Source organism: Pinus tabuliformis, chromosome 9 (assembly GCF_031772625.1).
Source record: "Pinus tabuliformis cultivar Carrire ecotype Pingquan chromosome 9, CPIR1, whole genome shotgun sequence".
Taxonomy (NCBI): domain Eukaryota; kingdom Viridiplantae; phylum Streptophyta; class Pinopsida; order Pinales; family Pinaceae; genus Pinus; species Pinus tabuliformis.
The window spans coordinates 480,857,943-480,884,767 of NC_142307.1; the positions used below are offsets into that span (position 1 = coordinate 480,857,943).

The window sequence follows — 26,825 nt, forward strand, 5'->3', positions numbered from 1 at the left end:
AACATTGATTTAAATTAATAATTTAATTTGTGTCAATAATGATATGAAAATATATATTGAATATTAAAATTATAATATCTATAAATATGCAACTAGAAATTAAAAAAAAAATATATATATATATATATATATATATATATATATATAATTAATTATATATATATATATATATGATTGATTTAATATTTATTTATTCTTATTTTGGAAATACAATCAAAATCAACAATATAATTAGTTGACATCTACTATGGATGATTTATTAAATTCTTAGATTTAATATGAATTTGAATACAAATTTACCTGCATTAAAATTAATATATATTCACACTTATAAAATAAGTATTATTAAATTTTTTAATTTAAATAATTTTTTAAAATAAAATTTATATTAAATATTTTAATTTAAATAATTTTTAAAATAGAATTTATATTTTTGTTTTAAAATATTTGAATAAAAATATTTATTATTTATTACAAAATTTATTAATTATCCTCTAAAAACTTTCTTGATAAAATTTTTTCAACTAACTATTTTGATTTTATTAATAATATTTAAAATTAATACTTGATTCCTAATTTTTTATTTTTAAAACCATTTTCAATTAACTAAAACTATTACATTTCATTTTATTTATTTTCAAAATTTCAAAATAAAATGTTTATATTTGAAATAAAAATATATATATATATATATATATATTTTACTACTTAATAATGGCAAATTCCACTCCAAATATTAAAAGATTTAGTTTATGCATTAAATATCATGATCAATTGATATTTGTCAAATATATCAGGATGGATTGGATCGGTTGATATTTGTCAAATATATCATGATTGTTTAGAGCTTTGCAATAGTTTTTACTTTTAATGCAGTGTTTTTTTGTCAAATTCAATGGGTTGATTTGATTGGAATATGTTTTTTTTAATGGTTCAATGTATCAAAGATGATATGTCAATTTAGGTGGGATTGAAATTTGGGTGGGAGGATCATAACAATTTTTCCATATTATTAAAGTTATATTTATTTTCATGTTTTTGAATATAATTTTATAAATCAAAATTATAAAAAATGTATTTCATTTCTATTATTTTATAGAATTAGTGTAGATCTATTTAAACATGGATTTAACATGGGTCCAAAGGGATTAAATTTTTTCAAGTGCAAACTTATTTTAGAGTGCAAAAAATAATGTGTAATTTTTCATTGTTTTAAATTGCATTTTTGAATGTTATAGAGATTAAATAACTTAAATTTGTAAGTCCAAAAAATCTTTGTTTAATTTCGACAAAAAATTAAACACTTAAAAAAATGATTAAACTGTAAAATACTGCTTCAAGTGTTTTAACTATAAAACTTATTTTTTCCAACAACTTATTTAAATCACGTATTCAAATATTTTTGAACTTTTAACCACATGTTCTTTTTTTTACTTCTAATTACTTTACATGAAATTACATTAGGTAATATGAATAATTAATTAAACATGCATAACATTTTCTTTTTCTTTTTCTTTTAATATAAGTGACATTTCTTTTCTATTAAAAGAATATTTTATTTTTATTTTGAAAGAGACGCATGTCAACTCCATGGTGAGCACTGACATACTTAAACATTGCCTTCTAATGAGCCTCTGGCTCACTAAGCTTTGATATCGGATTCCATGTTTAATATGAACACACAAGAACTGTTAAGACTTCATGTCCAAAACTTTGAGTGCAACGAAAAAAGCTATTTTATTTTTTATTTTTTATTTTTTAACTAAAACGGTTATGATTTTTATTTATTTGAAAAAAACTTGGGTCTTTGCCAAAGCAGCTCCTATTACATTGCAGATTTCTACCTGTTGCTGATTAAGATCTGCTTGATTTTTAGGGCATTTGTACAATGCTTTCGTTGTTTACGATTAGCAGTCCTTTCATCAGAGAGCTGCCTTTGTTTGCCATTTGATCAGCTTCACTGTTTGACTTTCTAAGAATATGATAAAACTTACATGTGTCAAAGTCTAGGAGAACTCTCATCAATCTGTCCAGTATTTTGTTGAGGCTGGCATTGCTAAATAGATTTCCCATCTTTAGGCTTTTTATTATTAACTCTGAATCCCCGAAAACTTGGAGGTCTTTGGCACCTTTATCTCTTGCTATATGGCAATCTTTGAGCAGCCCAAGAATCTCTGCTTGATTGTTAGATTTCTGGCCTAATCCCCAACTGAAACAGTCTTTTAAGGCCCCATCCGAAGAGTAGATGACCCCCCCAGCACCGGCGGCTCCGGGATTACCTTTAGACGCTCCATCGAAGAAGATTGTGGTTAAGTTTTGTGACCGCCACCATGATTGGAATTTGTCATCTTCATCTCTTATGCGCCATTCCTGATTTGCCTTCTGTGGAGAGAGGAGCTGCTTATGCGGGCAAGGCTCTAACAGGCCTAGCCATCTTTTTTCTTCAGGCAGTAACAATGGGTCTTCTTTGAAGTACTGCTGTTGGGCTGCTTCCAGGAGAAAGGATTTTGCTTTTGCTGCAACTTGCAATGGAGAGTGCCTCATCTCTCTGAAAATCTGCTGATTTCGAGCTAGCCAAAGCTGCCAACAAACATATTTTGGGATGGCTGTCCAAATTTTACTCCAGAATGATTTGGAAGGGATGCACTGGGGATAGAATCGACTCCAAGTGGCGTAGAGGTCTGCAACAGAGATTTGTGAAGGCAGAATAATCTGAAATTTATGTAAAATAATTCCCCATACCTCTTTTGCAAAATTGCACTCCAAGAAAATATGCTGGGCTGTTTCGAAGTTGCTGCTGCATAACCCACATCTGTGCGGCCCTACTATATTCCTTTTTTCCAGATTATCACCAGTTAGGAGTTTATTATGTGCCAGGGTCCAGAAGAAGAAATTCACTTTTGGTAGGGCTAGGGGTTCCCAGACATTCTTCCAAAAAGCCGGAGTTTGTCTGCTATTTCTTGAAGCCTGCAATGCTCTATATCCTGCTGCTGTGGTGTAGACTCCAGACTGACCCCATCCCCATTTGTCTTTCATGGATCTGTTGACAGGCGCTACTTCCTCCAGCAGATCTTCAAGCAGAGTTTGTTGGTGGGATAACCGCGCTAGGACTCCATGAAAATCCCATCCTGCCCAATCTCCACGGTGATCCCAATTTGACAGATCGTATATGGTGTTGACTCCTGCTTGCTTCAGCCAGTCCCTGAGATCAGCTATGTCCTCATTATTCTGCAGAGGTTCTTTCCCCATAATACTGTCAAGCCACAGATGGGTGCGTTTGCCGTTACCAGGGATCCTGTAAACCTGTTTGTTGAAGAACTTACTGCTCCTACAACATAATTTCCACACCTGCGTGCTGTTGACTGTATTTGCGTTCTGAAGATTACTGAGGGATTTGTTGGGTCTGTACTTAGTGCGCAACACTACACTAACTGGATGGGAGGGCTCATGGATCAGCTTCCACAAGATCTTTCCTCCCAGCGCTAAATTGACAAGAGTTGGATCTCTGATTTGCAGCCCTCCTTCTGCCTTTGTTTTTTTTACCACGTCCCAGTTCACCAGATGCATTTTGTTTTCATTTCCCTTTCCTCCCTGCCACAAGAAGTCTCTAAGCAGTTTGGATATTTGCTCCGCCACATTTCTTGGTGCTAGGAGAAACGCTGCCTGATAGATTGGTAGCGTGACAGCATGGCTTTTATTAAAATTACTTTGCCTCCCTTCGTCAGCCAATAGCCTCCCCACGCTGCAATTTTTGTTTTGATTTTCGAGATTATTTCATTCCAGAGTGTTCTTTTATTGGCTCCTGATATAATGGGAAGGCCCAGATACTTGAATCTATCCCAGGTTGCTTGTCCTTTGAATCCGAGGAGAGTGGTTATACCAGAGAGCTCCCTCTGATCTATGTTCCAGCTGTAAACTTCGCTTTTGTTCTCATTTATTAATGCCCCTGAGGCTCTGCAATAACTATTGAGAACTGCGTTTATGGCTTTGGAAATTCTGATGGAGGCTCCGCCTAGAAGAAGGGAATCATCAGCGAATAGAGCGTGGTTCAGGGCTTCAGCTCCATGGGAAGGCTTAAGACCTGGGATGTTGCCGTTTATTCTTTCTGCAGTGAGTTTACGACTGAGGGTATCCGCCATTATGATGTACAGGAATGGTGAGAGGGGGCATCCCTGCCTGATGCCTCTCTGGCTTTGGAAGAAATTTGTGGGGCGACTGTTGACTAAAGGGGCGATCCATGGTTTATCAATGCATGCTTTGATAAGATTTACGAATTGGGACGAAAAGCCAAATGAGAGCAGGACATGGCAGAGGAAAGAGCGATCCACTCTGTCGAAGGCGTTTTCCATGTCTAATTTAATCAGCATGCCTTTTTCATTCCGCTGCTTGCTAGAGTGAATGATCTCCTGTACCTGGATTACATTATCTAGAATATGCCTGCCTTCAACGAATCCGCCTTGAGGAGGGGAGATCAGTCTTTTTAACAGCGGCTTAATCCGGTTTGCTATCAGTTTTGCCAGTATTTTATATGAAGCGTTGCACAACGAAATGGGCCTGAACCTTGCGAATGTCTCCGGATTGGTGTCTTTGGGGATTAGAGCGAGGTAAGTGGAGTTAGTTCCTCCGCCTATCTTGGCTTTTTTCATGAACCAGCCTATCATTTTGCAGAGATCAACTTTGATAATGTACCAACAAGACTTGTAGAAATGGATTGTAAATCCATCAGACCCGGGAGCCTTATCTGCGTCCATGCACCAGATAATTTTTATTATTTCCTCCTCTGTGGCTGGCCTGCAGAGAGCTATATTTTCTTCAAGGCTAATAAGAGAAGGGATGTTGGCGATGAACTCAACGGCTTCCTCGTTATTTCTGTGGGTTTCTTCTCTGTAAAGATTCCTAAAGTGGGTTTCAACAACAGCTTTGACTTGGTTAAAACGTTTGCAAACAATGCCTGATGTTTTAATTTTTGCTATGTGATTCCTTGACAATCTCACTCTATATTGTCGGTGGAAGAAGGAGGTGTTTCAGTCTCCAGCCTTCAACCACAAACTTCTAGATTTTAGTCGCCAATATTCTTCTTCCTTTCTGAAAGTTTGGTGGGCAGAGCGTTGGGCTTTTGTTTCTTTTTCCAGCAACTCTGTTGTGATGTCTTTGTTTTCCATCTCTGTTTGCAGAGTCTGCAATGCATGAACTGACTCCTTTCTTTGCTCAGTAGGAGAGGGGCCTGGTCTCTTTATCCAGTTCTTCAGAGCCTGCTTGGTTGCTTTCAATTTTTGCTCCCAGACATAGCTTGGGGATCTCGTGAAAGTTTTGGCCCAAGCTGCCTTCACTGTCTCGATATAACCTTCCTTCTCGATCCATAGAGGGTTGAACCGGAATGGAATAGGCCCCAGATCTTCTTCATCTTCCAAGAGAAGCTGAATAGGTTTATGATCAGAAGCTAGTTTGGGCAGGATTTTAGTGATGATTATCTTTTTGTTCATTGTTATGGAGCTTTGTACCATGAACCTGTCTAACCAAGCTGAGATGTGTTCTGATCCGACTCTGTTATTGGACCAGGTATAAAAGCCTTTGATAGGATTGAAGTCCAGCAAATCCCAGCGCTAAAAGAGTTCCTCCACCTCGTCTAGCATGGGATCTCTATTGCTTATCCCTCCCCTCTTTTCTTTTGCTTTCATAATGATGTTGAGATCCCCTGCTATGATGATATTGCTAGGGGATGACTACTCTAAGAAGGTTGAAAGGGAGTTCTAGCACTCTTGCTTTTCATGATAAGAAACTGGGACATAGAGATTGAAAAGGGAAATATACAACTTGCTTTGTGCATCAATTCCGTGTGGATCCAGTGCTGTGTTTCCTTGTGGTTTTTCAGATGAAAAAGGTCATTGTTCCAGAGAGTTGCCAGCCCTCCAGAAGTTCCCCTTGCGCTGACAGCTTTGCCTGCTCTTTTATTCCACTTTGAGCTGCTGATCTCTAGAAGGGCTTGGCCTTCTATTTTGGTCTCTTGGAGCATGAGGATATCTGAGGGCTCTGCTTTCATAAGATCCTTGACTACTTCTATTTTGGAGGGGTTCCCTAGTCCTCTATAGTTCCAAGAGATGAGCTTCATTATTTGCTTGAGGGAGTATTGAGGCCTCCCTTGGAGGGCCTTGGTCTGATGTTTCGCCCAATAGACATTTCTATGGTTGTTTGTCTTCCTTGTGTTTTGAGTCTTTTTGCCTCCTCCTACCTTTTTTCTTTGCAGGATTTCCTTCCAGCGTTTTTCGTTTGTCGCTCGTAGGTTTCATCCTCCGAGGAGCCAGAGCTTTCAATTGGTTTTTTCCTTACTATCTCTGCATATGAGGGATTAGAGGGACTGCCTTGGTTGGCCTCGGTCTGGATTGCTTCCCCTTCCTCCTTGTTTGAAGGTGGTATGTCTGCCTGTTCTACATTCTCCTGGGGTAGGGTAACTTGATTGTTCTGAGCACTTTTTGTCCCTTTTGGATTTACTTCCACTTCCTGATTGGCTTTGTTGCTGCTAGGGCCTCCGTCCATGTTGCCTTTTCCTATACCTTTTTTTGAGGTTGCATTCTTCTGGACTAGGGTCCATTGTTCCCCATTCTGTTTGTTTGCTTGCTCCTCTACTCTCTTTTTACAGTTCTTTGCAAAGTGGCCATGGCCGTGGCAATGCCTGCATTTAAAGGGTAACTATTTGTAGTCCAACCCCTGGACATGCGTCAACCCAGCTACTGTGAGTTTGATAGCTTCTGGTAGCCCCTCCTCTAGGTCCACTTCTACGCAGATATGGGCGCATGAGTACTGGTCTTTTCTCGCTGCCTGATCTATGTATTTTCCCAGTGTGTTGCCTATGATCTGTAGGGATTTTTGGTTCCAGCAGTGAAGAGGTAAATGTGGGAGCCTAACCTAGACCGGGACAACAGAGGGGATGTCTTGGGTGGGATCAAAATCAAGGGACCATTTGTTCAGGTAAAGGCCCTGGGGCCCCATGAAATACGGTCCATTTCTAAAGATTAAACCTCTGTCATCTGGGTTTTCAAAGACAAACACAAAGAAACCCTTGCCTACAAAATAACTTTTAACTCCTTCTTTGATCAGGGGCTTCCAGTTCCTTTGGGTCCATTCATCCACCGACTTGGGAGATGGCCAGAGGCCAGTGAACTGACCTATAAGGCCTCTCTCCGCCAGGTTCAACACAACTTTACAAGTTTCTTCTTCTCGTAGGGCTACTGATGGAATCGTATCCAGCTTTTTTACGAACTTCTGTTGTGAAGCTGAGGGAGGGCGTTTTGGACCAGCTGCGATCATTGTTCGGAAGGCTAACACCTCCGGAGGCGGCGAAGGAGGGGGATCAGGGTCCCCGCTGGCCTCCATTGATGAGGCTGGGCAGATTGAGGGGCGCAGAGGCCTGGAGCGAGCTGGAGCAGTCGACTGTTGCAGAGCAGGCGCGCCAAGAAAATGCTTTTTTAACAATTCAGGAGGGAATCCATATTCCACAAGGGTTTGTTACTTTCCTACTTTTGCTAAGTGCGGAGGATCCTCATTGCAAAAAAGCTAAATTTTGATTTTGGCTCCAAATCTTTAAACAAATATCAATAAATATAATACTATTTAAATTAATAATTTAATTTATGTCAATAATTATATATGCAAATATATATATATATATTTATTTATTGTAGTTGCATATTTATGGATATTATAGTTTAATATTCTATATATTTTTTCATATAATTATTGACACAAATGAAATTATTAATTTATATATATATATATATATATATATATATATATATATATATATTTAAATTAATAATTTAATTTGTGTCAATAATTATATGAAAAAATATATAGAATATTAAATTATAATATCCATAAATATGCAACTAATTAATATATATATAATTTGAAAATACAATAAAAATCAACAATATAGTTAGTTGATATATCTCATAAATTCTAATTGATTTTTTTTTAAATATAAATTTAAATACATTAAAATTAATTTATATTTTTAATTATAAAGTAAATATTATTACAAATTTTAATTTAAATAATTTTTAAAATAAAATTTATATTTATATTTTAAAATAATTGAATAAAAATATTTATATAAATTACAAAGCTTTATCAATTAAAAAAATATTAAATTTTTATTTTATTAATAATACTAAAAATTAATACTTATTAATATTAAAAACGATTTTTTAATCTAAAATCTTAATATACCCAAAATTAATTCCCAAACTTTTAAAATTTTTAAAATTTTCCAAATTTTTAAAATCATTTCATTTTATTTTCAAAATAAAAAATAAAAAATTTATATTTGGAAAAAAATTAACTTACTTAATAATGGCAAACTCCACTCCAAATATTAAAAGATTTAGTTTATGCATTAATTATCATGGCGGATTGATATTTGTCATTAAACATTTTCCTCTTAATATCACTTGACTCCACTCCAAATATTAAAAGATTTAGTTTATGCATTAATTATCATGGCGGATTGATATTTGTCATTAAACATTTTCATCTTAATATCACTTGAAGTCAAAATATATCATGATTTTTAGAGCCTTGCAGTAGTTTTTATTTTTAAAGGAGTGTTTTGTTCGGTCAAATTCTATATATTTATATATATTTTTTGTGGGATTGAAATTTGGGTGAGAAGATAATAGCTAGTGGGATTGAAATTTGGGTGAGAAGATAATAGCTATTTTCTATACGATTGTAGTTATATTTATTTGACAATTTTGAATATAATTTTACAAACTAAAATTACAAAAAATAAATCATATTTTTACCATTTTATGCAACTAACGTAAATATATTTAATTATGGATGTAACATAAGCTGCGAGGGATTAAATTTTTTAAGTGCAAAAAATAATGTGTAATTTTTCATTGTTTAAGTTGTATTTTTGAATGCTATAGAGATTACATAATTTAACTTGTTAAGTCCAAAAAATCTTTGTTGAATTTAGACAAAAAATTATATACCTAAACAAATAATTCACTAAAATCATTTCAAATGTTTTAAATATAAAAACTTATTTTTTTAATAATTTATTTAAATCTTGTGTTGAAATATTTTTGAAAAGAATAAAAATTTAAACATTTACTAACACGTTTGTTTTTTTTTTTTTTTAACATAAAATTATATTTGGTAATATGAATAATTAATTAAACATGCATAACATATTTTTTTAATATAATCTTCTATTTAGAAAATATTTATTTATTTATTTTTATTTAAAAAAAATATTTATCAACTCCAAATTAAATATAGATATACTTACCCATCACCCTTAGTTTACACTAAACTGTAAAATAAACTTCTAAAATCAACATACTTAACTCCAAATTAAACATAAATATACTTACCCATCACCCTTAGTTTACACTAAACTGTAAAATAAACTTCTAAAATCAACAAACTTATATCATTTCCCATTAATTTCTAATATTCATCATTAATTATCAACCAACTCCAGATCCATCTCTGGGTACTCGTGTCTTTTCAAATATGTGACATGTTATCCAAGATACCACGTACTCGGCATCTTTCGCATTTTCTATTACTACAAATGGAAAAAAAAAATCAATAATATGCCTTTCTCGTGCGTTTTTATCCTTTTATTGACTATATTTTTCTCAGTTCTTCGGACCTTATGGCTAGTCATGCTTGTACCTCGAAAATAACGCATAATTTATTTATTTTCTATTGTTATGCAGTTAGTGTGTGAATTTATCAAAATATTTGCCAACACACATTTAGTTCGTTGTCGTCTCTTTTGGTAAATTATTTAGTTCGTTGTCGTCTCTTTTGGTAAATTTTGTAGTAGCCCTTGAGTAGGGTTCTTCTAATTACTAATTGAATATGTTTGTATTGTTATATAAAAATATATATTGAATTAGTTAAATACAATTTTATATACTTTTTTTTATGGAAAAAACATAATTTTTATTAATAATTGAAAATTACATGTTGAAGATGTTGATAGCATATGACGTATTAGTGATCAGAGTCATACTCTGTATTGTTTTGTCTCAAAAATAAGTCAGTCTTATATAAGGGAGACTACTATGATGATTACATATGATAAGTTTAAATAAGTCAATCTCATATAAGAGAGACTACTATGATGATTACATATGATAAGTTTAGTGATATAGACATAATAAATTGCTATAATTCAAATAATTACATCAAAATTTGTGCCCAAAAAACACGAAATCAGGGCCAGTAGACCTTGTCAATGGTTCTCATCCATGAAAGGCCTGTGGTAATAACTGTAAATCTGCAGGCCCTGTGGTTCTCTGATCAACTAGACCCCCCTTGGCTGGTGTGTGGCTTCTTTGGATAGCAAGTTGGAAATTTTGTTGCGCTCCCTGTAGATGTGATGACAAGAAATATAGTCAAATTGTGTTCTTAGTCTCAATGCATCATCCAAAATATGACAGAGTGTGTGTGTGTGACAAACATATTGTTGATTAAACCATTTAATTATGATTTGTGAGTCACCAAAAATATGTAAACCACGACATCCTTTAACAAGTGCAAAGTATAATAAGTGACGAAGGGATATAAGTTCTCCATAGTTATTCATCCTTCCCCCCAGTCCCATCCGGATCTTGTAGTGATGGGAGTTAGTGGTATGGAGTAGTATGCCTCCGTTGCAGCCATGATGTTGCGCCGAGCCATCAAAATATTCCCATGGAATGTCATGATCAATAATTTCAGGAGTGATGATGCGTGTAGATGGTTCTTAAGTATCCTCTGGGATGTTATGAAATGATGTAATGAGTTGTGCCATGGCTATTGCCCATCAAGGGGTAGTGTTAGTAAATATAATTTTGTTCCTTTGAAGCTATATGCACCAACAAATCATTAGAGGAAGATTCTGAATCCTATGAGTATGTGCATTGGTCCACCATCGATGCCATGCCTCCCTGACCACCGTCCCTTGCCAATAATTTTGAATATGAAGTTGTGATGTAACTTTCGTCCATATGGAGATAGAAATAGGGAAATTTAGGAATAAGTGATCAATAGTTTCCGTTCCCTGTTTGCATAATACGCACCAAGCCATGGAAGGTGCGCTTTTGTAAGTTGTCTGCAGTAGGGATCTTATTTCGGAGAATGCACCACATGAACAGTTTGCCCCGAGGTGTTACCTTCAGTTTCTAGAGGGCAGTCCACCACCAGCCAGTTGCGGATGGTTTGTGATCTGAAAAAATATGTAAGTATCCATGTTTGGGGGAGTATTTCCCATTTGGAGAGAATGACCAGTTTAGTTCATCTTCCCCCTCCGCTACTCTGACATGAGATTCCATCAATGCATTAATGTACAAAAGCCAATTAGCCCACCAAATGGGGGGAATGCCTAGAGTATCATATGCTTTCCATGTTTGCCTGAAGATATCAGTGTTCTCCTGATCTGCAATGTGTGCCAGGGCAGTGTAGCCTGCGGTCAAGAGTTGATGAATCAGTTCATGGGGAAGTTGATGTGTGTTCCCACAACCAATCCATGGATCCAAATCAATACGAACCAGTCTGCCATTTCCAATCTTACAAGTCAGTCCATCCCTTATATGTGCCATAGTGTTTAGGGCTGCTCGTTATACCAATGATATATTAGCTCTATCCTAGGATGGGAGCCTAAGCTAGTCAAGCAGACGGAGAGGAAAAATATACTTACGATAAACAACACCGACCCAAAGATTTCTCAAGGTGAGTACATTCCAACCCAATATAGCAGCCAGAGCACTAGCAAAAATATCTAGTCTTTTCAGTCCCCAACCCCACCATTTTTTGGGGAGAGCAATCGTTTGCCAGCTAGCCCAAGCAAATATGTGCCCTTCTTGCTTAACCCTCTAGATGAATCTACAACACAACTGTTGTATCTTGTTGATGATTCCCTTCGGTATCCAAGCTAGTGACATCTAGTATACTAGAGTAGCTTCCAAGACCGATTTGATAAGTATAAGTTGTCCCACCCTGGAGAGCCATCTATGGTGCCAGATATTTAATATCCTTTCAATTTTGACCGCCAACCAAACCCAGTTTGCTATCCGGTAATTTACATGTTTTAACTGAAATCCCAAGTATTTAAGGCCCTTGACAAATTGCAAATAGGTGAATGGGAATTACTGCACCCTGCGCTCGGTTTCACCTTATATAATAGTAATAGCGAAGGTTGTTTCGTTCGTTGAGGTCAGAGTGTGGAACCGAGCCGCCCCCCCCCTTATATAATAGAGGAGCTTCCCTTATCAATATAGGAGTTTCCCCTTGCGGATAGGGATAACGGGAAAGAAAGGTCCCGGAGGGGCTTGCGCTTCCTAGTGCAAGGAAGAACTTGGGAAACCTTTCGAATCGAATAGCGCCAACTTTTCGTTGGTAAAACCAACGCCAGTCATTAGGTGTGCATCCATTAGTAGATATAGTGTACTTATGATGGTTCCATTCCATTCCATTGGCGAAGCAAAAGGATTGAAAGACAGTTGCGAATGTAGTGGTATCCCAAAATGATCCATTCAGGAAGATGAGAATATCATCAACAAATAGCAAATGGGTGAGAGTGCAGTTGTTTATAATCTTGATGCCAACTTGTCTGCACTGTCTTTGGTTTGCAGTAATGAGTCGGCTTAGACCATCCATGATTAATAAGAAAAGGAGAGGTGAGAGGGGGCATCCTTTTCTAAGGCCTCTTTCCATGTGGAAGAATGTGGATGTTGAATAATTTATCATGACACTGTAAGAAAAATTAGATATACAGCTCATGATCCATTGAATAAATGATAATGGAATGCCAAGATGTGTCAACAACATCCGAATATAGAGCAAGTTGGTACGGCCAAAGGCTTTAGCCAAATCAATCTTGAGTACCATACCTTTGATCTTCTTAGTTTTGATGGAGTGTAGGACCTCCTGAGCAGTGCCCACAACTTCATGAATGTGACGATGATCAAGAAATGCAAATTTCTTCGGGGAAATGTGTTTAGATAATATGGGCTTGAGGCAATTAGCAATAATCTTGGCAATAATCTTGTAGATACAGTTGTAGAGCGAAATAGGCCTGAAGTCATTGAAAGATTGAAGGTCATCAGTCTTGGGAGTAAGGGAAATACAAGTAGAATTGAAAGCATCATACATCCGCCCACTCAATCTACAATCTTCAATGATCTGAAGGAGCTCGTTCCCAAGGATGTTGAAGAATGCAAGATAAAATTCTATCGACCATCCATCGGGTCCAGGTCTCTTGTCCTTCTTGAACCACTTAAGGGTGGCTTCCAATTCCCCCATGGTAACCTGCACAAGTAAACCCTCTCCTATTTCATGATCCACAAAATTGGGAAAGTGGCCTGCCACCCTGATGATTTCTGCAAGATCAGCCTCCGAAGGGGCTCTGAACAGTCTTCCAAAATGGGTAGTACCAAGAGTGGCCAATTGATGGAAAGCCGTTACTTGAGTACCATCGTCATCCTCTAGATGCCAAATAGTATTGATAACCCAACGCCCATTTACAAATTGGTGATAGAACTTTGTGTTTCCATCACCCTCCTGTAACCATATGGCCCGACTTCGAATGTTTCTTCTCGGTCCTTCAAGATTCTATTAGGGTCCATTTCTAGTTTGACAAGTCTTTCTTTTGCCTAAGAGGAAACAAACCCATGACTTGCCTTGTCCCCCATATTTTCAAGTTCCAATTCCTTGTTCTGCAGGGTCTTCTCATCTTTAATCTTTCTTTCCCTCGCCCATTCAATAGATTTTTTCTCCAGGATTAGTAGTTTATTGGAAAATACTTCAGAGGTCGATTGTCCCAATGGGGGAATGTAGGTCTTTCAATTCTTGGTAACCATCTGGATGTAACCCTCATCCTTAAGCCAAGTTGAATTGAATTTGAAGGTGCCTTAGGTTTACGGTCTCCACAAGAAAATTCAAGATAGATGGGCATGTGATCAGACAAGCCCCCAAGTCCCACCCACTATCAATATAAAGGTACTTGATTTAGTAAAGTGTCCTTTACTAGAAATATATCTAGCATCCTGGCTAGTGCATCATCTCCAATCCTCCGATTTCGTCAGGTGGGTTGAATCCGGGCAATGGGAATATCAATCAGATGGTCATCCTCCAGTAGAGACCAAAAATCTTCCGATAGAGAGTCACATTGAGAATTTTGACCCCATGATTTAGCATGACCAATATAGAAATGGAGCCCCCCCAATGATATGTTCTCAGCTTGCATTTAGTCATGATTAAGTAGCTGATGCCAGAATGGGGTCCTGTTGATACAGGGCCCATATACATTTATAATCCTCAACCCCCTACCAACTTCTGTAGAATAAATGTCAGCCCCAGTGATCCCCTCCCCCCCTCCAAGAATTTAGTATTCTTACAGTCCTGGGATTGTAGCCCAGTGCCAACCCACTGGACCTCCCACGAATGTCCAATGCATGAAAATGCCAGCTCGAGATTATAGTCTCAAGAATGGGGGTGATAAGTGTATAGGGTGCAAGAGTCTCTTGAACAAAAATAATGTCAACCAATTCTGAATCGAGCAACCGACAGAAAGCTAGTTTCTTGGCAGGACTAGCCAGCCCATGACAATTGAAGGAAATCCACTTCATGAAGGACCAGAGGGGAGAGAGTTCATAGTTCTAAGGACCTTGTCAATGGGTTGTTGTTGACAATGGGCCACATCCAGACCAGGCTGAAATATGGCCTTTGACATGTTGGATTTCCGTCCCCTAGCATATCTGGTGGATGGGGCAAGGGGAATGATTCCAATACCACCACCATCCCCAAGAGTTAATCGGACTAGTGAATAGAGGTTATAATTATGACACTGACTAGATTCAGTGGAATGCTCATCAGGGGAAATAGTTCCTGGGATCCCAGGAATGGATGGGGGAGTGGCGTAAAAGGTAGGTATAGAAGGATCCAGTGAGAAAAGTACCAAGGGGGGACAAATAATAAGAGAAGAAGTGAAAGTCGATACACAAGGAAAACAAATAGGTTCTAAAGCAAAAGGTAGAGAGGGAGTAAAGGAAAATGTACCTGCAACATAGGCAGCTGACGCTGCAGCCGCACGAGCTCTGGTGATACGTGGGGATGGGGGACGAACATGCTTCATGTGAGCGCCTCAAACCACTTGCGAATCCTTCGCTGGATGTTCCTTGGCCTGTGCAGGATCCTTGCCTCATTGGTCAATAGTGGGTGTAACATCAACTTGTTCACGGTGTGCCACTGATGCAGAGATGGATGTGAGTAGCGGAGAGTATTTGTATAGGTGCCCTATCTTATGGCACCTCCAATAGCGATAGGGAACCCCTTCATAATCCAAGATTTGAACCTTGCATGTATTCCTCCAGTGCAACTGCATATTTTCCTCCAAACCTTCCCTGGTGTCAAGATGAACCAAAATTATTTCCATGGACATATTCCTAGTGACTATATATGTTTTATCATAGTCCATATACCATCCAAGGGTGTTCCCAATCCTCTTGAATATGTCTTCCGACCAGAAGTGAAGAGGTAATCCAGGAAGGCGCACCCAAATTGGCCCAGCCCCAAGGTGTTCTCGCTCAGGATAAAAAAGGGGACTCCATCACTTGAGCAGTATCGGTGCCATTTCAATATTCCAATGCTTTGATAGTACCCAGGGAATGAATTTTGGGCATTGAAAACACAGGGAAAACCATCCATGAGAGAGGGTGACCACCAATGGTAATTCATTGAGTACCTGCCCCAAAATATCCAATACCCATTGACGCAGTCTTACTTCCTAATATGCCTTACCTCTGACCTGTCCCACCAGAACACGGTCAGATGTATCAAGCACATCCCCCATATGAATGTCGTCACCAAAGGTGAGTGAAATCTTCTTTGAACCAACCTTTACCCCCTTGAATTGCTTGGACGATATCCTTAGTCGACCAGGAGGAGGTCTACCTGGAGGGGAAGAGGAAGGAACTGAACCAGAGCCCAACTCTGATTCCCCAATCAAGCCCGATGACGTGGGGATGATTCCGCGAAGCAATCGAAAGTGGGAGAGTTGGAAATCAGTTGGAAGGGGTTGGATGATGAGGGATCAAAGGGATGGGGTGAAAACTGAGACTGTGACAGAGGGTGAAGGGTATGAGATGACCTAGGGAATTTTAAAGCATGGGGGTCGTGTGGGAGAGTGACTACGGGGGGGGGGGTGGGTCAAGGCAAGAGAATATAAACTATAATGAAGTCAGGGAGAGCATGGGTAAATCAAGGTTAGGGGGAAATAAACCTCTTCAGTTACCCCAGTGAATGACTGAGAGGAGGTTGGCAGACCAGTCAGGTTGTGAAACTACTGTGCCGAGAGAGTGAAAACCGAGTAGTCCAGCACCAAACAAACCCCAGGTGCTCCAACTAGGTTCGTAGGGATCTCCAACGAAATTATTGTGGAAAAAACCGACAGATGTGGGGTGAAAACTGACCAAGTGGGGTCCAATACAAAGGGGTCCTCGGAGTAATCAACTATATCCTCATCCATGATAACCGACAGAACCGCCCTAGGAAAATCGACATCCCCATATATATAATCAATGACATTCCAATTTATTATAAAAAGTTGAAAAAGTTTATTAACTTCCTTGTAGTCAACACAATAAGATCTTTAATGTTTACATTCTTACACACTCCAACAATTTCACATACATTCAAGATGTGATGCCTATCCTATGTAAGAGTTTCACTATCACCCATATTCAATAAATACAACTAATTTTAGATATCCAAAAGCTTTGCATCATTGGATGTTTTCCACAAGCTTTTTAATTAATGATTAATTTTGATGAAGTCTTGTGAGCAATTATTGTAAAAGATGATCTTCGGCTAAGATAGTTAGTTTTCCACAAGTTTTTTAATTAATGATTAATTTTGATGAAGTTTTGTGAGCTGTTATTGTAAAAGATGATCTAAGTCTAAGATAGTTAGTTGTGAAGATTCTTCTAAATTGTATTTAAAGACCTGTGAAAGACATTGTAGTGAGATTTTTTAAGTCATGTACTTTGTCATTAGCCACAACAAAGGACAAGGGCATTATATAAATAGTGAGAGGACAAAGGCATTACATAAATAGTGATTAGGTGGATATGTTTTCATTGCACTATATTAATTATACAAGGAGGGTATTTTCAAAGTGGGTTTCCAAGGTTAATTTTTCAAATTAATGTGTAATATAATGTGATTGTTTCAATTTTTTTTTTTTCTCTATTACTTTATGCAATGATAATGAATGGACAATACTAATGATTTATTTATATAATGCCTTTGCCATTACCTTTGCTAAAATAACTATGCAAGGTTTAATTCAAGGTTGAACTATGGATGGATACTATTGGATTTCTTCATTGAAGAATAAAACTAGTCTAGTCATGTTGAAAGTTAGGGAAGTACTAATGTAAAATGAACATGAAAAAGAGGAACTACACAAACACAATTCTTGTACTTAAAGTTTACTTCATTATGTTTGATAGAATATCCATGTAGAAGCAAAAGGAATGATATAGAGATAAAAAATAGGCTCAAAAATGAAAGTGCTCGGAATCTCCTAAAACTGGCATCAAGTTGTAGTGTTCGTCGTCCTAATTCCAACCACACTTGAATCACCTCAATCCAACATCGTATGAAGAAGTTATGATGTTCTGAGGTTTTTGACTAACAATTTTTTTTTTTTTGCAGATGGGTTGGCTGGGCAGTCTATACTATTGATGTCATGCTGAAGTTAGCATGCCAACTAGGTGTATAGAGGGCCAATGAGATCCCGCCATGTGTTTCTCCGTATAGGGATGAGTTGACACTGTTTGATTGGTTTGTGCAGTTTTGGGTGCCCCAATAGAAGGTTGTCACGTGGCCCAACTAGAGGCCACCACGTGGCACGTTGGGATGGGGTTCCCGAGGGTCAATTTTGGGGCAAAAGCCCAAGTTTTGTTGTATAAAATGTAAAGTCTTCACAAGCCATGGTCGTGGAGGGCGTAGATAGTTAAAGTATCATAAAGGGTCTTAGGATATCTAAGGCAACGAATATAGATGAAGACGAATGTAATGGGTTAGTAGAAGGAAGAGAGCGTAGAAATCTTGGAGTAAAAGAAAGGCTCTACAGCTATGTGCGCAGAGGCCTAGAGTAGAGTCCGCAGCTGAGTGCGCGGACCCCTGCAGCTGAGTGCACAGGGAAGTCTTGAGTCTATAAGATTGAATTGATTATCAATAAATAAGATTGTTGCAGAAATACTTGTGTTATCTCTTTACTTCTGTTTATATGAATGCACATTATGTTATAATGGGTTTATGAAATAATGATGTATTGATGCACGAATTTACACTATTGATATTGTTACATGAACACAATTACTGTTAACTGTTTACGTGAAGATTATCTTGTTGTATGTTGAAGTTATTGAACACTTAAGCTAATCAGAGTAATTATTGGGTTATACATCATCATTGATACACGTAAGTAGTTGATCCACCTATTTAGGGTCTGCAAAAGACAGTCGTAGATCTTCACAGAGGTCTAAAGGCCGAATAAAGGGAGTTATATCGATAAGCCATAAAGGCTTATCGATTTGCGTGAAGGTAGATTTAGGGCATAAAACAACATTACACTAATCTCTGGGTGTGGAAACTTGGTTCCAGAATCCCCTCATACTGCTTCGGGTGAGACTTCAGTCTACACTCCGCGGATTGATGCCAAAAAGGGCAGTAGTGTAGCGATTTGTTTGGAAAAACTAACTTTGAACCTGGGTCAAGACCCACTAAGCTAAAAATGGTTCCGTTTCTGGGATCAGGATCTACATAAATAGATGTGGGATGTCACATCACTGGAATCTAACCAAGAAAGAAATTGAGGAGTGGTTGGATGGAAAGATCCACGAATTTGAGGCACAAGAAAACAGAAACTCGTGCTTGAATAAAGAATAGTGCTTGGAAAGATAACTATACACAAAGATACATGAGAGCTTCTTATGCACCTTCTCAATTGAACTATACGAGTGGATCGCTAAATTGGCAGACGACCAAGAAATGTGGAGGCTTGACGATCCAATAGTGTGGAACCTGTAGCTAGTATAGAGATTGGAAGCTTCTGAAGATAAGCTCGAGTGAATTGCCGATCATTGGCTTGATCGAGTCATAGGAGGATTTGTGGCATAATTCGCGGTCGATACCTCAGTCAGCTACAATGAAGCAGAGCGACGCTTTTTCAAGGGACCACAAGGTAAGTATTTGAGATCTTTGAATGCTTGGAGTAAGATGCTCTTGTGTGAAAATAGGGTTATGTCATTACCTTGATGTTTGGAGCTACACAAAGTGGAAAGTTCTTCAGCGATACAAGGAGAACAGACCCTGAATATAGCCCGCTGATTGAGCCTCCTCTGAGTGATGACGAGAAAGCAACATAGGATTCACTGCAAAGAACTGTCCATTTAATAAAGCAAGGGTTTCCACAAATACCTCTTTCGTCCACGCCATTTCCACCTTCACCTCCACAGCATACACATTCGCCCAAACCACCACCACCTCCGCCATTGTTCAATATGTCGAATACGATGAAATTTCCCATTTTCAAGGGCTTGGGAAATGAATACTCGGACTAGTTTTGGTTCATTGCAAAGGCTGTATAGACAACAACACAAAATATTATAGATGATCATATGAAGAAAGCATAGTTGGTTACTACTCTACAATATCGCGTGTTGATGGGGTAGATTAAGTACTGCACTGACAACCTGGTGGCATCATTAACGGACACTTAGACTGCTCTGAACAAGGAATTTGGTAGGCCTAAGTCTAAAACACAGTTAGTAGTGGGGTTCAAGAAAATTTTGATGAGGATCAGTGAAACACCCAGGGAGTTGGATCAGAGACTGAAGTGCGGAATCTTTGAAGCCAATATGAATCTCACAGACGATCAGCACCGGGATTGGTTTATAGACGCAATCCTACCTCACTTAAGGATTTCTCTGTCACAACAAAAGATAGGAACGCAGGCGGAAGTGTTGGAGATCGTAATGAGATTACATGAGACGCCTATCCAAGATGTGACGTTGGGAGTTCAACAGATTAATGCAGAGTTGCAGAACCTCTGCTTGGAGTTTCAGAGCTTGAAGAAGGAAAATACAGTTTGGATGGAAGCCCCAGCAGGACCAACTACAGGGTCCGTGCTGTGGTGTGCTATCTGTCAAGTAGCAGGATAACATGTAATAGACAATTGCCACCTACTGCAAAAATCCATACAGACGCTGCAACAATTATTCTGCAACTTCTGTAAACTAGTAGGCCATGATGAGCGTAACTGTCATAGCTATGAAATAATGATGGAAAGAACACCCACGTATCAGATGCAAACAGAAACTCGCCTCTGGATCAAGGTGTCGGGGGAGTGCGTGGAGGATATCAGGGATGAGGACGAGGTTGAGGAGGAGGAGGACCTGGTAGAGGTCGAGGGCAAGTTATTTTACTATAATTGCGGAGTGCCAGGACACTACGCGTGGGAGTATATAAGTTCGACATGCCCGTCATGCCGGTATTGTACTCAGTTTGACCATGCGATAGAAGAATGCCCTATATTGATAGCTAAAATGTAAGAGAATAAGGCACAACCTCAGTAGCCTACCCATAACCTGCAGATGATGAGGGTAGAACCTTGTGAAGAGGATCCCAATGTCAATATTGTGTTGCAAAGTGGTGTGACGACTTGTGACGATAAGGGAAAACAACCTGAAGAAGATGGATGGGTCGCAAGGCTCCAGAAAAATAAGTTGGGTTTGATCTGGAGGACGCAAAGGAGATGTTCATGGAAGCAAAGAAAATCTTTGCTAACGCTTCTACCTCAGGAAGTCAGGATAGGCTATAGGAAGAAGTTGACCCCTCCATGCTTTTTACTTTCTTGGAGAGTTGCATGAAACTGATGTGCGACAGAAGGGATGTGAAAGGATTACAAGAGTTGATAAATAAATGTGCTGGCATGGATAATACATCTAATGGGCACCGTGTGGTCAGAAATATTGGTAGACATAAGACATGAACATGACGCGAGATGAGGCTCACCACACAAATAGGAGAATACGAGATGGATCAAGTTATTTTGGATCTAGGGTCAGATGTGAATGTTTTGCCTAAATAGACTTGGGAAAAGATGGGGAGGCCTACGCTACAGTGGTCTTCGATTCAATTAAGAATGTGTTGACATGACGAATGTTCGCTATGCAAACATGGTGAACTAACCTGATCGCAAACCCCAATCAGATCCACTTTCGTTTGGAATGGCTAGTTCCAAAGGGTTTTAAAGGATCCTGTAAATTGTTATGGGTGTTGAAAGATTGCTTCTTGGAGGAAGACTTCAATTAAATCAACAAAGAGAAACAACTTACCTGTATGTATCAAATCCTATCTACACTAATTCTAACTACTTATGCTAATTCTAACTATTCTAATCTATCCTGTAGGAGCATAACAAAAGGAGGCTAAACATCATATATAGATTCCAAGTCCTAACGAATCAATCACTGGTTCACAGATGAACAAGGCTGTATTAAATCTTAATTGCAACCTAATTACTTATACAGGAAAACACATTCCTTTCCATATAAATAAAGCTTGCAACTGATGTTTAACAATGTCTTGAATCAGCAATCGCTCATGAATTAACCATGGTAACAAATCATATTTGGATAACCAAGACTAGTCATGAACTATCTGTTATCAATATGCATAAAAACAAATCACATTTATATTTATTCCAGCAACAACATCTTGATTCAAAACACATGAAAGAAGAGGCAAATGAATTTGAAAAAAGGCTCTTTCTCAACCAAACAATCTTCTTTATTAGCACAATAAATCAAAAATTATTCTGCCCAAAAAAAGTCCTCCCTTCATCTCCAGAGGTAATATTTATGCAGAAGGAACTAATCCTCGGTCTTCCCTTAACCTTTCAGCTCCCTTCTCTTTTCAATATACAACTTAGAATATACAATCGTAGAACAGTCGGTGTAATCGTTGACACGTAGAGGGCATATTTGTTGGAGCGCTTCATTTCCTGTGGAAATGAATAGATGTTGATTAAAAGAGGATGACTGCGTGTCATCCCTTCGCACCTATATTTGAGTGGACGTTATTCCCTATCATTTCCTGAAGAAAACTGAAGATACTGTGTTCATCATCCCACATCTGGCATGATTGAAGGTGTGTTTGGAGGTAATAACATCTTGATGTATCAACGCTATGCTTCCTCTTGGCATGGCACGTGCCTCCATTATGCACTATGGTGGTTCATATCCTTTTCTGCAGAATCTGTCTTTGCAATATCGACACCAACAGTGCAAAGGTGTCATCTTGATATAAATCGCCTTTACCTGCTACCAGGTCCACTTGAACTCGCCTGCAGAAATAATTCATATTTGCTATGATTATGAGAATTATGACAAACATGATCACAAAAAACCTTGCATTCAACCACAATTTCTATTTAATCTTGCAATGCAGAGCAACTATAATTATCAAACCACCGAACCTGCTTTGACACATATTCTCGTTGCCCACAATATTCATTTTTACTCAAGGATTGCTTTAACAATGCTTCAAAAGCCGACCATCCACTCTACGAGATTTTCCTTTGAAAACTCAAACCACAACATTTTATCGAAATACATGGGAATACACAGGAAAACCTGCGGCCAAACCATAAGGCTGGACTTCAAATAATATACCCCCGGATCTATAATCATTGTCAGGTCCGCTGATCGCATCACGCCTTATGTTTAAGCCTTGGGCTCTACCGATTGCGCTTTGCGATAGGCCAAACCCGAAATATATATGTGCCATGGTTAATAATGCCGGCAGGTCCGTCATATCCCATCGTATTATATATATAAACGTTGAACTCTACCGATTGCGATTCGCGATTGGGGAGGCGGACCCAAAATCTATATGTGATGCGGTTAATAGTTCCAGTGGGTCCGCCATGTGGGATTTCTCTTTGAAAACCCGGACCACAACATTTTATCGAATACACAGGAAACACAGGAAAACCCGCGGTTGGGACATAAGGCCGAACTTCAAATATTATGCACCCGGGCGTATAGTTATCACCGAGTCCACTCATCGCCCTTTCACATATCGCATGGGCTTCACTTTCATCAACCGCTGATTACGGTTAGCGATAGGCCAGATCCGAAAAGTATATATGCTACATTTAATAGTCTTGGCAGGTCCGGATTATTGCATCACACCTTATGTATAAGCCTTGGGCTTTGCCAATTGCGACTTGCGATTAGGGGGAGTAGACCCAAAAAGATATATATTGTGGTTAACGATCCCGGCTGGTCCGCCATATTGCACAATGTATGAAGCTTGGGCTTTGGGTCTTGGCAAAGTGCGATTGCGATTTGCAATGGGCTTCGGACCCGAAAATATATATGCTACGTTTAATAATATTGGCGGGTCCGCCATATCGCGAAACGCCTTGTGTATGGGCCTCGGGTTCCACCAATTGCGATTTGAGATTGGGGAGTGGACCCGAAAAAATATATGTGCTATGATTAATAATCTGGGTGGGTTCGGGGTATCGCGGAACTTTGAAGCTTGGGTCGATGCACAGGTTTGAAAGCGCCGATTGCGATAAGTGATAAAAGCATGCAAAATGTGTGAAGACCGAGGCAAGGCAGAAAAGGTAAGTTATGCATGTTGTATAGTATTTCTATTATCAAGGCATTAATATAGGAATAAGGACGCGATGGGAGGTTTTGAGGGTCGAAAAAGTCCCGATGAAGGATATGAATGAAGGGCTAGAAAGGGTTATAGATGAATCGTGGTGCAAAGATTTATTAAGGGGACCTTAACCATTAAGAAATGAAGATTTGACTCGGGAAAGAGTTAAAATTCCCGGGATAAAACAAATCATTCAGAGAGTTATCATTCGTAGAAGTGAAAGATCAAACTTCTAGGGGACCCATTCAAAATTGCTACCAGGGCAGGTTTTAATAGGGTGGTTGTTGTGGCCACAAAAGAATGGAAAATCAACAAAAGATTATCCCTATGGGGAGATTGCATGGAGTAACTGTAGATATACAAGGTGCGAGCGCGTTGACTGAATTTGAAGTGATAGAGATTGTTGATGAACAATCCATATTTCGCGCTCCTTGGAATTGATTGGGCTATCGACATGAATGGGGTCATCAATTTGAAGAAGCAGACAATGTCGTTCGAAAGGAAAACGCTCTGCATGGTATTACCATTGGACCTTGTAAAAGGACCACACTATACTAAACTGGTGCACGACTATGAGGAAAGCGACAATGACTTGGACCAAATTATAAGATGACAGTGCGAGACCAATATTGGGTTAATCCAACCACCGATGGATGAATTGAATGGGACCGTGAAAGCTCCTGTACATTAGATTCAGACGAATAATTGGAGCACTGGAAAAATAGATTACATAAAGTATCTACACTGCGATGTAATATGATGACTAAAGCGCTGTGGCGCTATGTATCATCCAAGGTAAGAAGTTTTCCTTATTATGATGGTCTAACTGATGTGGATAAATTTTTGGATGCATTTGAAAGGGAAGTGCCTAAGAAGCATCGCTTCCAAGCGCTAGATTTGGCACTGTGCGCTACGCTCGCACGATGGTGGGGTGCACATAAACATAGTTTTGAAGAATGGCACGACTATAGGAGGGTGATGCGGATGCGATTTGATCACCCCAAGGTATGGTTAACTGAGAATTATGATGGGAGAGATGATCAGCGTGATCATTTGGAAAAGTGGACTAAGGTTTATGGAATAGAGTCAAAGCCAGAATGGGTGCATATTTTCTGTCACACTTTGGACATCATACCTATGAACTGGTATTTGGAAACAGAGCTCCACCACGACACTACGGAATGGGATATATTAAGAGAGGGGTTCGTGAGGACATTCAACTTTGAAGATTCATTCGAGAGTATTGATGAAGCGCTGCAGGAGGTTAAGGCAACAATATTCACAATTCCGTAGGATCCCTTGGAATTGATTCAACCGGATTGGAGCACCCAGCTACGCCATGTACTGGAATGCTATAATATGAATGCTGAAGGAGAGGTTGAGGATCCAAGGAATATTAGCATCCTCGAAGCAGAAGACCACCGTGAAGTAGAGGGACCACAGATAGAGAACCCTGACATCACTGCACCACTGAAAACTAAGCAGGTAAACATTGGTATAGAAGCGGAACTGAAGTTTGTGAAGATAGGGGATTACTAGGATGATGCTATGGTGGATAAAGTCATTGAGTTGTTCCGCGAATATCATTATTTATTTCCCATGAAATTTCCAAACTTAAAAGGCATCATGGGCGATTTGGGAGTGATGAAAATCACCTTGAAACCAGACGCGAAGCCTATTAAGCAGAGGCCATACCGCCTTAATCCCAAATACAATGAAAAGGTTCGCTTGGAGTTGGACAAGATGTTTGCAGTAGGTATTATTAAACCAGTGGAGGAATTTGATTGGGTGAGTCCAATGGTTGTTCAGAAAAAGAAGTAGAAGGATGAAATAAGGATTTATGTAGATCTCAAAAAGATAAACGATGCTTGCGTTCATAATCCTTTTCCAACTTCGTTCACAGATGAAGTACTAGATAATGTTGGCAGGCAGGAGGCTTATTCATTCACTGATGGGTTCTCTGGATACCAGTAGATAAATGTCACGCCAGAAGATAGGAGTAAGACCACCTTAACGACATAATGGGGATGTTGCCAGTATACAGTGATGCCTTTCAGACTTAAGAATGTGCCGACGATATTTCACGCATCACGACATTCAAAGAGTTCATTCACAAGTTCTTGGAGGTCTATTTCGATGATTGGACCGTGTTTGGGCTAGTTAAGCGCCATGTAGACAGTCTACGCTTGATGTTGGATACATGCCGAAGGTATCAAATTGCGGTAAACCTGAAGAAATTCTTGTTCTGCGTCCCTTTCGAAATCTTGTTGGGTTGTGTGGTGTGCAGACAAGGATTAATGGTGGACCCTGTTGAAATCATAGTTATAATCAATTTGGAGGCGCCAAGGAGTGTTAAACAGCTGTTCACAACACTGGGCCATACTGGATACTATTGGAACTTCATCAAAAGTTATGCTTATATTACCACGCCTATCTAAAAGTTACTGAAGAAGGATGCTACATTCTGTTGGGATGAAGAATGTCAGCACAGCCTGGATGTACTAAAGGAGAAAATGGTTACCGCGCCGATCCTTGTCTTCCCGGACTGGAAGAAGGAATTCCATGTGCATGTAGATGCCTCATGTATTTCACTAGGAGTAGTGCTAATATAGGCCGGTGAAGGAGAATTGGACCACCCTATAGCGTTTGTGAGTAGGAAGTTGTCTAAGGTTGAAAATAATTATTCGACGACAGAGCGAGAAGGCTTGGATATGGTGTACGCGCTTCAGAAGTTCAGAAATTACCTGCTAGGTGCACATTTTAAGATGTACACAGACCATTATGCATTGAAATATTTAGTCAATAAGGCTTTGTTGGAGGGAAAAATATGCAGATGGCTACTGTTGTTTCAAGAGTATGATTTCGAAGTAATTGTGAAGCCAGGAAGGTTGAATGCGTTGCCAAACCATCTGTCGCGCATTGAAATAGGGGAGGAGCCAACTCATTTGGAGGAAGGGCCACCTGACGCACAGCTCTTCGCGGTGTGCGTAACAGATAATCACTTTGAAGACATTGTCCACTTTCTAACCACAGGGACAACTCTAGAGGGATACACCATTCAACAAAAGAAATAATTGGTGGTG

At 38.8% G+C, this 26,825-nt stretch overlaps 1 protein-coding gene across 1 annotated transcript; it reads right to left on the reverse strand.

The window, feature by feature from the left end:
• Nucleotides 1-1,872: 1,872 nt before the first annotated feature.
• Nucleotides 1,873-5,483, reverse strand: LOC149149305 (uncharacterized). The gene is made up of 3 exons (XM_089442449.1): nt 5,051-5,483; nt 3,708-4,951; nt 1,873-3,591 (listed from the first exon to the last, which is right to left on the reverse strand). Exons 1-3 carry the CDS (start codon nt 5,481-5,483, stop codon nt 1,873-1,875), a joined length of 3,396 nt encoding a protein of 1,131 aa, XP_089298575.1.
• Nucleotides 5,484-26,825: the final 21,342 nt, after the last annotated feature.